General features: G+C 37.6%; 1 protein-coding gene across 1 annotated transcript; it reads left to right on the forward strand.

Annotated features, from left to right (window-relative positions):
- Positions 1 to 101: 101 nt before the first annotated feature.
- LOC139948236 (high affinity copper uptake protein 1-like) lies at positions 102 to 11,005 on the forward strand. Its single transcript, XM_071946325.1, has 5 exons — positions 102 to 453; positions 1,963 to 2,106; positions 6,043 to 6,109; positions 8,955 to 9,123; positions 10,190 to 11,005. Exons 1-5 carry the CDS (start codon positions 436 to 438, stop codon positions 10,389 to 10,391), a joined length of 600 nt encoding a protein of 199 aa, XP_071802426.1. The 5' UTR covers positions 102 to 435; the 3' UTR covers positions 10,392 to 11,005.
- The last annotated feature ends 2,198 nt before the right edge of the window (positions 11,006 to 13,203 follow it).

Raw genomic sequence — 13,203 nt, forward strand, 5'->3', positions numbered from 1 at the left:
GTACAACGTTTCTCTTTATATTTTTTGTCGAGGGGAAAAACATAACGTAATAAACACACGACGACTGTTCTGTTATTCCGAGTTTGCTTTGCGCTTTCGTGGAATAAAAACACACGTCCTTGGTTGGTTGGCATTGTGTTTTCCTTCCTCCGTGGTTCATGTGACTGTTTAATTAAGAGAAGAGCTGTTTGAATAAAAGACAAAGAGTGTACTGTTAGTGTAAGTTCATTAAAATCTGTCTAGTTCTTCTGATATACTCCGAACGAAACCCCGAACGAAACCTTGGTTTCAGTCTAGAATAATTTGTCAGCTGTGTGGACAACTCGACCAAACACTCAGCCAGCCAGCTGCCGTGCGTAAGTAGAGCAAGAGTAACCACAATTTTTGTGCCGTCGCCGTGAAGTTTTCTTCAGTGGAGCCTAGCCAGCCGTGAACATGAACCACGATCACATGGTTTGTATGAATTTACATTGTTACTCGGTGACAATATTTTAGATACGTATGACCGTATTGGATTTGGAATGATAGAATTAGAATTATTGACTGCTAGTGCTAGGCATACTCCTGCGGTTTCGTTCCGCTATCGTCGTCTCTCGCAAACTGGAGACGACGGGACGAAGGAGTATGCTAGGCCTACCTCAACAATATGTTTTCTATGATTTAACTGCACAGTGACTTGCAATAGTTTGTGTAGAATAACCGTGAAGGAACTTCTGTGAGAAAGAAACTAAAAACCTAATCAGTTTCTAGAGGGATTTTTATCATTATGGATATAAAATTATAATATAAAATCATGGTTAAAAAAACCCGCTCATTCTTGAAATCCTCTTTTTCCATAATAAGCCTATCTTGTTGATAGTTGCGATAACGTAACCCTCCTCCTGACGGCCGCCAGGAGGAGGGTTACGTTATCGTAACTACCTTGTTGATTGAACTTGTTGATTGATTTTTGACAATATTTCCCTTTAAAATTTAAAATTTTTAAAAATCCTCTGGAGCTAGAATCCAAATCGGATAACTTTCAGTATGGCGCCACCACTTTTTCACTCATTTAAAAAAAAAGGGACATCTCAAATCAATGAGGTAAATTGTAGATTATTTCATATCGAATAAAAAAGTGGTGGCGCTATTTGAAAACTTTTCCCTAGAATCATTATTATTGGGGTGAACTCCTTTTAACCAAATTTCATACCACTTTTTCACTCATTTTTCCAAAGAGGGACATCTCAATGAGGTAAATTGTAGATTCTTTCATATCAAATGAAAAACTGGTGGCGCTATTTGAAAACTTTTCCCTAGAATCAATATTATTGGGGTGAACTCCTTTTAACAAATTTTCATACCACTTTTTCACTCATTTTTCCAAAGAGGGACATCTCAATTCTGAGGTAAATTGTAGATTATTTCATATCGAATGAAAAAGTGGTGGCGCTATTTGAAAACTTTTTCCTAGAATCAATATTATTAGGTGAACTCCTTTTGACAAATTTTCATTATTACTATGGAAAAAATTATCCTTCCACAACTTTTTCATTCGATATGAAATAAATTGGTGGCTAATTTTACTCAAATGATATTCGTTTTGGGAAAAATAAGTGAAAAAGTGGTGGCAGGATATGAATCATTTTCATCCTGCCACCTCTATGGTCATGCATTTTTACCAAGCTAAAGGAATAGGCCTATCTCGTTTGAGTAAGTTAGATACAAACTCATGGTAATGGGGCGGGGACGGGGTGTGGCTAATAGGTGTGGCTCGGCAGAGTCTGAAAACTAACTGCTGAAAAAAAGGGATTTTGAGAAATAGGAAAATAGAATTGACAGAAGAAATAATTATGATAGAAATCAATCAATAGTCGCTACTTTGACACTAGTCAACAAGTCGCCAGTCAGGCAGTACAACACAAAGCTAGTCTCAAAGCTTGGTGAAAGAGTATGTTCTTTTTTCCATTCCTATGTTTTTAGAGCATGACTACCATGATGCCTGGTATGGGTCATAACATGTCAGCGGGCATGACCCATGACCCCAGTCACACGATGGAGGGCGGTATGGATCACGATGGAATGGATCATGGTGACGGGATGGACCATGGATCGATGGGACATTCGGTATGTATCCACATGACCCATAGAAACCATCAGAAATAATCTAGAATAATTGGTCAGCAGTGGACAACCATATAAACCATCAGAAACCAATTAGATTTTTATAGCTTTGCAGCCCACCTGCAGATATTTTTTATTTGATTCAAATTGATTATCATCTCTAAAAAAGTATACAGCATTAATTAAGTTTTTTATGATGAACTACATTTAAAGGCAGTGGACACTATTGGTAATTACTCAAAATAATTATTGGCATAAAACCTTTCTTGGTGACGTGTAATGGGGAGAGGTTGATGGTATAAAACATTGTGAGAAACGGCTTCCTCTGAAGTGATGTAGTTTTCGAGAAAGAAGTATTTTTCCACAAATTTGATTTCGAGACCTCAAGTTTAGAACTTAAGGTCTCTAAATCAAGCATCTGAAAGCACACAACTTCGTGTGACAAGGGTGTGCTTTTCTTCCGTAGTTATCTCGCAACTTTGACGACCAATCAAGCTCAAATTTTCACAAGTTTGTTATTTTATGCATATGTTGAGATAATACACCAAGTGATAAGACTGATCTTTGACAATTACCAATAGTGTCCATTGCCTTTAAATAAAAATATGATAAACATGCATTACGATGCATTAAAACTAGACCCTCAATTTATTTTTATGTGCAGTTATTGAAACAAACAAATTACAAGGTGTATGGTTCAATTGTTAAGCTATGTGTGTTAGGGTAGGCATACACACAGCTGCGGGGACTGTTTCACAATGGAACAAAGGTCCCATATTGTTTTTCTTTGTTGAAATCGGTCTCAAAGTGAATAGAAGGGAAAACAATTTTACATGCAAAAGAATGTGCGTACTTGAAAAGTCAACTTACATGTGGGCCAGAGAACAAAAGGATACAGCGTTCTCACTTACCAGTGGTCCACTGGCCAATTGGTATTTAAAACACCAAAGAACCTTGTCAAACTAGTCAGGCTGGCTAGTTGATTGCATGCCACTGTACAATGTAAACCTGGTAAACCACTGATTGTTCAACTTCGTATTGATTCAACTCAAATCACATTCATGCAGTGCCCTTATGTTGAATGGAAACCCCAAAATGATGTACCAGTGAAATGACTTGAAGCTAACTGGGCCCAATTTCATGGCTCTGCTTACCAACGAATTCTGCGGTTACGATCGCGATTCCCCGCTTACGTGCAAGCGCCGAATTTCTGCGCTAGCCTTGTAAGTGTAGAATGCCTAGTAACGTGAAGTACACACGCGCAGAAGCCCAAATTCGCCGTTAACCCGTGAAATATGCTTGCCGTAAGCACAGAATTCCCTGCTTCGGTCAGTGCTGATTCTGTGCTTATGGTAAGCAGAGCCATGAAATTGGACCCTGGTCCTGCTTGCTAGTCACTGAAATACTTACATATACAGAAATAACTGACTGTTTTACACCTTGTTATTCGAACATCTTGAGTTTGGACTTCTTTGTTGCATCTTCTGTAGGCGCTTTGTAACCTTGGGAAAAAGGTGCCTCATATAAATGCTGATATTTTCATGTATGTATGTAAAAAGTCAAGGGCAAACCCCTATGAAATTAATTATTGATTTGAAACACTATGTGGACTAGCACAGAACACAATCACCCTTAATTATTTACCAAGATGCAAAATAGGATTTTCCTAAATAAGAAAGTGTACAGAACAAAGTAATAACCACCCAGTGAATGCAAACAGAGAGCTGTGCCTCTTAACATGCTTCTAGCTTACAGGTTTTTTTTTAATTTTAAATAATGGAACAACGCTATCCCCACAAGCTTGTCTTGTTATAGACCTTTTATCGAGCTACCTCCATTTTGGTCATGTTCCTCGTATCGAATAACCAAAATGAATGCTAAATAATCATTTTGAAAAAAGGGACCAGACTATTTTGTTCCTCTAGCCTCGGTTTGGTTACACTGGTATCAATGGGAGAAATTAAAGATGGCTGCACCTTGAAAGGTCTATAGTGGTACCCCACAGATAAATTTTCCGTCTGCCGGAAATACATACTGTGTCACTACAAAATACAATATGCCTGCCATATGTTTGTCAGAGTTGGATGTGAAATACGCCTTGCCATGAACCTGGTGAGCAGTAATTCAACCCTCAAATATATTACGATCGCATGATGGAACATTCCACGCTTCACCTGACTTGTGAAATGCACAAGTTTTCAATAAAAACAAAAGTGGGGATGGGTTGAAAATTTAACTTTTAGTAGGTAGGTTTTATTTCATACACTAAAAAACCTTTTAGTCGCGATATTTACAAGATAATGAAAAACAAAAGGATCAAGGCCATGACTGGAAAAGAAAATAGCGATGTTATTTTTTCATAGGACTCGGGAAAGTACTGAGTATGCAGTGCTAACACACATCGGTGTATGGGTAAAAACCAAAAATAATATTCTTTATACCTGATGCAAATTTAACATCCTGTTACTAGTCTAGCAGTACCCATATGTTAAATGCCATGAATAGGCCTATATTACTATCTATTTTTACAAAAAAAAAATGCTAATAAGACTTCCAGATATAGTTACTTCAGTGGAGGCTATCAAGTTTTAAGCTGATTTCCAAACCTATATTTTTGGTCACAACTGACTTGAATTCGTACTAATGTGATAAAGGTCATTTTGGGCAATTCAAATCCATTCTACGCCAGTACACAGCCCAAAAATTTGGCCCATAATATTGTTTGTTGAAGACAGCACTGCATGGAACTGTTATTGTGGAGATTTCATGAAGTGATTGAAGGACATTTTATCTCTTTTCTGTAACCCATCTGTTACTGCCAGAGATATTTTCTTTGTTTTTAAGCACACTGTAATCTAGCTAGAACAAACACAATAGGACGATTTTAATTTTGTATCTTTAGTCAATCTACCTACTACTGACTCCTAGTCAATTAAAAACCAGCATTCAATTAATGTTTAACCAGTGAACTTAATAAGTATTGATTCTGATTGACAATATGCATGATGTGGGGGAGGGGGCTTGAAAAAGAAAACCAATCACTGATGATTTGAAAAAGAAAGACTGCCATATTAATATCTATAAAGCTGGAAAGTGATTTTGTGAATATTGTTAGCATAGTTGCTTGCCATTATACCCACACCCACCAAAGGGATGGTACAACAAAACCTGTATTTGGGTAATAACTTCCAAAATGGAAAACTGAAAACTGCTTCTCAGAATACTCTAAATTTCTATTGTGCTTATAAATGTTCGCAAAGCAAATAAACCCACACAAGATGTACAGCACATTTATGGAGACCATAGAGTTGAAGACAAATGGCCTTCAAAATGATTGTATTTTTATTTTCATTGATTATCGTCTGGTGTTGATAACTGTTTCAACCACCAGCAATAATTTAATTTATTTTGACTAATTTATTGTCATCGCTAAAAGGCACTGTACACGTTTGGTAATTGTCAAAGACCAGTGTTCTCACTGGGTGTATCCCATCATAATCATAAAATAACAAGCCTGTGAAAATTTGGGCTCAATTGGTCATCAAAGTTGCGAGAAAATGATGAAAGAAAAACACCCTTGTTGGACGAATTTGTGTGCTTTCAGTTAGGAATAAAAGACTTCTAGCTAGAAGTCTTTTATTATTTTAGTGAGAAATTACCTCTTTCTCAAAAACTACGTTACTTCAGAGGGAGTCGTTTCCCACAATGTTTAATATTATCAACAGCTCTCCAAAGCTCATTACCAAGTCAGTTATTAAGTTAATATTTGTTTTGAGTAATTACCAAACGTGTACCTTCCCTTTAAGAGAGAGTGTACCTTATAAGGCCTTATTCATAAATACTCCCTAAATTAGTTGAAATGTGAGCCTTGATTTTGTTTTCCCTGCACTTTTAAGGTTCAATCCTTATTTTGTTTTTCCCTTTTTTTGTTGCCTTTAGATGACATTCTACTTTGGCCTTGAAGTGATGATTCTTTTTGAAGGATGGAATGTGACAACAGTTGGAGGTAGAGTTTTAATTTGTGACATTTATTAATATGAGACACCGATGTTAGGACATGGAAAAACTCACTTGACTGATTTTTGACTCATTAAATTTGATAATAAACAGTGATAAATTTCATCCAGCACTTTGGTATAGCAAAGTATTTTGACTGAACAGACTTTTGTGCACTCTGAATGGTAGTATTGGTTACAACTGATACATTTTGGGTAGTAGGCCTATAAAACAAAATCTGTACAAGGGAAGTTGTTCATTTGATAGATGAACCCAAAATTCTGTGTGTTGGTTGGAGAACCGGTTTTTCAGTTTTGACTTGCTGTCTTGTCAAAGAATTTACCTGTCAAGCTTCGGAGCAGTGTGTCCTTTCACACGAATGTGGTCGTGCTGTCCAAGTATCAAATGTTTATGAGTACATGTAATATGCCCACAGGAACGTTTCTTCACGCCTTGAATGTGCCCGACCTTTGACACACATCCCATGGGAATCTAGCCTGATGGAAATTTAAAAAGAAAATTCCAACATTAAAAATGTACTTTCTCTTTGAAGAATGTGACCGCACTATTCCCAAGAGTAATCTGCTACAAAACAAATATCACAGTCTTTTGAATTGATTTTCTGGAAACCTTTTCAAGTTGACCTTTAAAACATTTCCATCACCCTATACAACCCCTGAGATGTTTAGTTCCTCATTCTGGAATTCCCCTGTGGCTTTAGAACTACAGGAAAAAGTGCAGTCACATGAGGCACAATCAAGTTTCATACGCTTGTTGTACGTACTTGGGTAATCTTGGCGCCCTGATGGTTGTTAGAAGCCAGTAGTTTCAGGGGCCACTCAAAGTTGTCAACATGTTATTAAATTTTTTATTTTATTTTATTTTATTCAGCATCCAAACAGTGCAAGTGCCAATATAACAGAATTTAACATTTAACATTATGTTTTTATGTTAAACACAGTAAAATGTAACAACTAATTATAGGAAATAAACAAAACAGAAAAACATTCATAAGGCAAGAGGTAAACCCTAGAATAAAAACAGACTGAAAACATGCAAGACCCACATAAAGGACAATGGACTAAGGTAGGCCCTTTACATTAGTACAGAAAAACACTTTTTTAAAGACCTTTTCCCAAGGGCAGGATTATAAATTGACGCCCCCCCCCCCCCCCCCCCCCACCACCTCATAGCACTTTTCAAAACGATATTATGCTTCGTCATCAACTCATACAATTGTGGTGAACAACAAGATATCAGGACAAGTGCTTTTTAGAACTAGCACTATCCTGAGTTGTCCTAGTCTACTCCATGACAGTGGACAAATGGTCACACCATTTTTATTTACTTGGAACAAATCTGCACACCAAGGTAGATTGTATCGGCATCACATGATGTTGCCACGAACCAATACACGATGTAATTGTCATCATCGTTGCTATTTGAGAACAATTTGATTTTCAATTTTGTTTTCTCCCTCAAAAAAATAAGAATTTTTTTGATTAAACAGCTTGAAAAGTCTAAAGTAGGTCATCCCATGTGCTCAATAACATTGTTGTACCCTTTTCAAGAGCCAAATATCATACCTGATGGTGTTACTGCACACCAAAATATACATGATGATGATGTAATTGTCAGCATTGTTGCGATTGTGGAACAGTTTCCTTCTTCCTTGTCCAGAGTTTAGCAATCAGGAAGTGAAAGTAAAAGAACACTTCACTTTGTTTGAGGTGTGAAGAGAGGAGCATAGTGTACATGGGGGTTGGTTTCTTTGTATTCAAACCCAGACTCATTCGAATAACAATTGAGAATGAAAGTAATGAATGAGACGTTTCGTAAGACTACTGAGAATAGTTCCTGGATCCGGCTTTTCCTTGTCATTGTTCCGAAGGTTCTGTTGTCATACCCACTCTTGGATGACTACGTTTGCCTTTATATTGACCCAACACAGCTTCTGTTGTAATACCTGCAATTCTTGGCTCTACCTTTTTCCTTGTCATTGACCCAAAGGTTTCTGTTGTAATATCCACTTCTATCGAATCCAACTTTTTCTTTTCATTGGTCCAGAGGCTCTGTAGTGATTTCACGGTTATTACATTAGCAAAATCCCCTCTCCCTCCCCCCCCCCCAAAAAAAATAAATAATAAATAAATCAGTGTCAACACAGCTATGAATATTAAGAGCATTGAATTTCATCTCACAAATCACAAGCTTATAATTCAGAAACCTTGGTTTCATGATTTTGATAATTCCAATGAGCTTGTGCAAAGTGGTTAAGACAATGGAAATATTAAAATATGTTGGCATGTGCTGAAAACATGCCCCTGTCCTTTCTCCATGCTCTATTCATGAATGGTTAGCATGAGTCACATAGTTTGTCTAAATCATTAATCTGTTGATCTTTTCTGATATCGCAGGCTGTTACGGATTAAACCTTTTGTTTGTTATTTGAGATACTGTCCTGAGCATGTAGACATAACTATTGAAATGTTGTAGTGTTATCAAAGATGGGTTATTGAAGTATGGTCTATGAATTATACTTGGCAATATACATTGTAGTGTTGCCAAATTGCGAAAGAATAAATCCCTTTTTTGCAATCGAATTGGATAGACAAAATACCATTTGATTCGAAGTAGGAAGCCCAATGGAGAATTTGACAACCCCCCCTCTCTCCCCGCTCCAGCCCCAACACCCCTGCCCCAACACCCCTGCCCCGACACCCCTGCCCCAACACCCCTGCCCCAACACCCCTGCCCAACACCCCTGCCCCAACACCCCTGCCCCAACCCCCGCACTTGTTAACACCCTTTTTAATCCTCAAAGTTAAAAAGGCTGAAAATTTTGTTTATTTCAGGACTGGTCGGATCCTGCATTGCGATCTTTTTCCTGGCCATGCTCTACGAGGGACTGAAAGTCTTCCGCGAAACCCTTCTGCGCCGTTCGGCGGTAAACATTCGCTTCCACAGCATGCAGATAGCCAGAGGGTCTGAGGCCATGTTGACTGAGACACACCGTGCTGGAGAGTGAGTTAATAATAATTATAACACACCTCTTGCTCGTTCTGTATTCTGGTTGGCTGAAACACGGTCGTGTGGGATGAACTACTATAGGCTAGTGATCGCGCGCGTGTGTTTTGCGGGAATAGTACCAGAGCGGGCAATTGTCTTTGAATATAGTGCCCGCGGTAACGGTGCCCTCTCTTGACTTGAACCGTGAACAACAACTACAAAACTCCTTTTTCTGTTGTTATTTTACATTTAAGACCGAGCTGTGTTATAAAACACATATTGACTGGCATAATTAGGTAACTAGTGTACGTCTATTCCCCCTCGGGCCTGTTAGTGACCAGAAGAGGGGCCTATTTCCCTTGGCCTTCAGCCTCGGGGAATGGGTCACTCTTCTGGTCACTCAAAGTCCCTCGTGGGAATAGGCGTATACTAGTTACCTCATTGCCAGTCAATATGTGTATACTAGTAAATAACAACTTGTTAATAATAACTAGTGAATAATAACAAGTTTTTATACAGTGCATTTCAAAATAAAGTCTGAATGTGGTTTATATTAGTGCTCTGGTCATTGGGCCTATGACACTCCTGTAATCTATTTCAGCTCTCTGGAGGGTATACAGCCCTGAGCTGCTGTATGGCGCTAGTGGCTTTTTCAAACCAGTATCAATTTCTACCCTCACAAGTACCAATTTATATATACCCTTGGGTGAAGAGAAGTAATTAAAGTAAAGCATCTTGTTCAAGGACACTAGTGCCACGACCAGATTCGAACCCGTACCCCGATGATTTAACCACAAGATTTTGCATTCGATGCTCTTAACCACTTTGATAAAAATTTATAAAAATTGGATAAAAAATTGGGGTCTCTAACCTCCTGCCAAAGTGAGCAGGATACCAGTCGCAAATGGTAGATGTGTAATGGCATTTGGCTGATTAGCTTATTCTGGTAAGCTAAAATCTATTGTGCTAAGCTACCTTTAACAGCTCTGTTAAATTGGGGTGGGGTTAGTTTCTGTTACTCATCTGTCAGGATATCTTGTATGATGACACCCTTGTACCATTTCGGTTTCTCTCTCTACAGATCTCGTATTATAAGCTTCAGTCATGTCATCCAGACGCTTCTCCACATGGTTCAAGTCACTGTAAGCTACTTCCTTATGCTCATCTTCATGACCTTCAACGGCTGGCTCTGCATCTCGGTCATCCTCGGCGCTGGCTTCGGATATTTTCTCTTCGGTTGGAAACGGGCTATCGTGGTAGACGTCAATGAACACTGTCACTAGTAGAGTGAAATTGGGCAAGTTTTGGTTTTGATAAAAAAAGGTATTTTTTTCGTTAGTATCCGGAAAATAAATAGTGTCTGTCAGGGGAGTGTCATTTTGTTTATTTTTTTCTTTAATATTTACCTCCCCATGCTTTTGGCTATGAACGACAAACGACCGTACTAGACGAATCCTTGGGCTTCGTCTTCAAATTTTGGGCTGATCTTTTTTGTCCAACAGTGCCTCAACTTTAGAACTTTAGAATTCTCAGTACTCCATCAGTGTATGATCAACTAAGGTCTAGAGTCTTACACATTTTCTTGACTGTTTTGAAGACGTTTAAGTGGCTCTTTGATTCTTAAACATTCAAATTCTATCACTTTTTTTTCTTGTGATCTTATTTCGTTTCTTCTTTTAAATTTTAAATTTTAAATTATTATCATTATTATTATTATTTTTTTTTTATTATTATTTTTTTTTTTGGGGGGGGGGGAGGGGTCAGGCAAAGAATATGCAAATGTTTATCACCCGCCGTAGAACTTTTGTTTTGTAGCTTCATGTTGTAAAGTTTTATCCACTCAAACCAGAGGCGTAACCAAACATTTCCATTTAGTTCAATGTCTTTGTTTGAGGGGGGGGGGGGACAGAGTGAATACATTAATGTTGGGAAGGGTGGGGGTGGGGGAGAGGTGTGCCCCTCCTCCAGCTACCCCTGGTTACGCTGTTGCAAAAACAGATTTTGTTTAAGTTCAATAAAAAAGATTGTTTTTGTTTTATTATCTAATCAGAAGAATTATTTACACAGCTTAAGACTGCAAACTTGTTAATTAATGCTGCCAGGGTGTATGTCTTTAAAATAGTTTGTGAGCCCTCATTTTATAAATGATTAGTTTTAAAATACAGGATTAGTTAGCAGGTATTACACAAGGCAGAAAAAAAACAACTTAAAGCTGATCTTAAAATTCATACCATTCCCAATACCCCAGACAATTATTTCTGATTAACTTTGAGGAAATAGCATGTGACTATCTCACAAATCACTGTTGCTTATTTTGACCGCTGCAACCAAAATAACGTTAATATGAACATTCACAGACTCTCTTTAAAAACATCAGTTTCCACTTAAACATAACCACCTAATTTGATGTAATTTTCACCAGTAAGCTTTATTTGAAAGATGTGTTTAAAGAAAACTAGTATCTATGGGGATTTATTGACTCTTCCAACAAAACAATTCTGTACTCCATGTCTACTTGTTTTTTTTTTAAGATGATTACGCGGTCGATTATATTTATGCAGAAATGCCTTTATTAAAATGCTGCTTAATCGAGCAAATAGATTCATATGTAGAGTTTCGGGTGGTGGTTTTATAACTCAATACAGGAGTTGCCCAGTGTCAGAGACTATAAAGAGGGCACTGTCAAAAGATGCTTCAAGTCATAAAGCAACTGGCCCCCCCGCATTATTTTTTGTTCATGTGATACATCTAACACAGTTTATAGTGATCATGTTAATATGAAATGTATTGTGTTGAAACATGTGCTAGGAAAAGTGGAGCGGGGATCGCGATAGTTGAGTGATAGTGAATAAGAACATCTTGCACCAAGACTAATGCAAGGAGTCTAGTGAAGCTTCCATCTTGTATTCAGTTGACTCAAAAGCATTATAACATCTTGAATGTCGATCTTTTGTAAAGAACTGCAACTAAGTAAGTTACTCGTACTCTTTTGTAAAGAACTGCAACTAAGTAAGTTACTCGTACATGTTTCTTAGATCATACTAACAATAAACAATCACAAAGAATCTTGGAAGGAATGTGAACCCTTGACCTTGAGCTTTCTAGAGCAAATATTTAAACCTATAAAATGTCATTTAGTCATGTTAGTATAGACAATGTGACCTATGTTTACATTCAAACTGTCCTCTGTTGACAACACTATATACGTCATGTTTCGCCGGGCACTGAGTTGCGTAGTCATAGTAAGATTGCTGGCTGCCAAAACACAAAGGTTTTGCCCGGCGGTGTGCGCGCGAATCATGTTATGGTTTTCGTGTGAGGGCAGAGGTCACATCGTCTATATTGCGACCTTTATCCAGGTCAAATCGGTGGTCAGGTTAAGACATGGTCTAGAATTAAAAGGTCTTGGGTGCAAATCCCACCTGGGGTGCTTGTTTTCATTGTTCCTGCTTAGTACTCGGAGAGCCATGAGTAAATTATAAGATACATTTTTCAATCTTTGTCATGAACACAATTATTACTGATTATTATTATCATTTTTTATTTTTTATTGTTTTATTATTAAATTGTTGACTGTTGTGTTGTGTTGGGTTCCAAGGTTCACTTAACCAAATTACCAAGATTAAATCTTGTATTCTAGTGTTAAAATTCTAGCATCAGAGTTACTATTAGATATATTTTATCAAAAAAAATGTGTAAGTTACATTATGAAGGCTACAATTAAAATGGTTTTTAATAAATCACATGGTGTTCCTGTTCTTTTTTTCTGACTGACGACCCCCCCCCCACAATATGATAGTTTATGTTTGTTATTATTGTTTTGCCAGTTTCATAATAAACATGGAACATTTAGAACGCCAGGTGGCAGCAGACATACTGGGAAATGTCATTGTTCACGGTATTTATGTGTATTCTAGAAACTATGCTCTGTAACAATGGAAATATACCTGGTAATTATAAGTCTGCTGCCACCTAGCGTCCCAAAGTCTCCTTTTGTCGGCTGACCACCTGTTGATTTCTTTGCAATGTAAGCTACAAACCATCTACCTGTTGTTTGTCTGTTAGATTTAATCATAGTTAAAATGTTTGTTGAGC

Source organism: Asterias amurensis, chromosome 15, assembly GCF_032118995.1.
Source record: "Asterias amurensis chromosome 15, ASM3211899v1".
In the NCBI taxonomy this organism is placed as follows: Eukaryota; Metazoa; Echinodermata; class Asteroidea; order Forcipulatida; family Asteriidae; genus Asterias; species Asterias amurensis.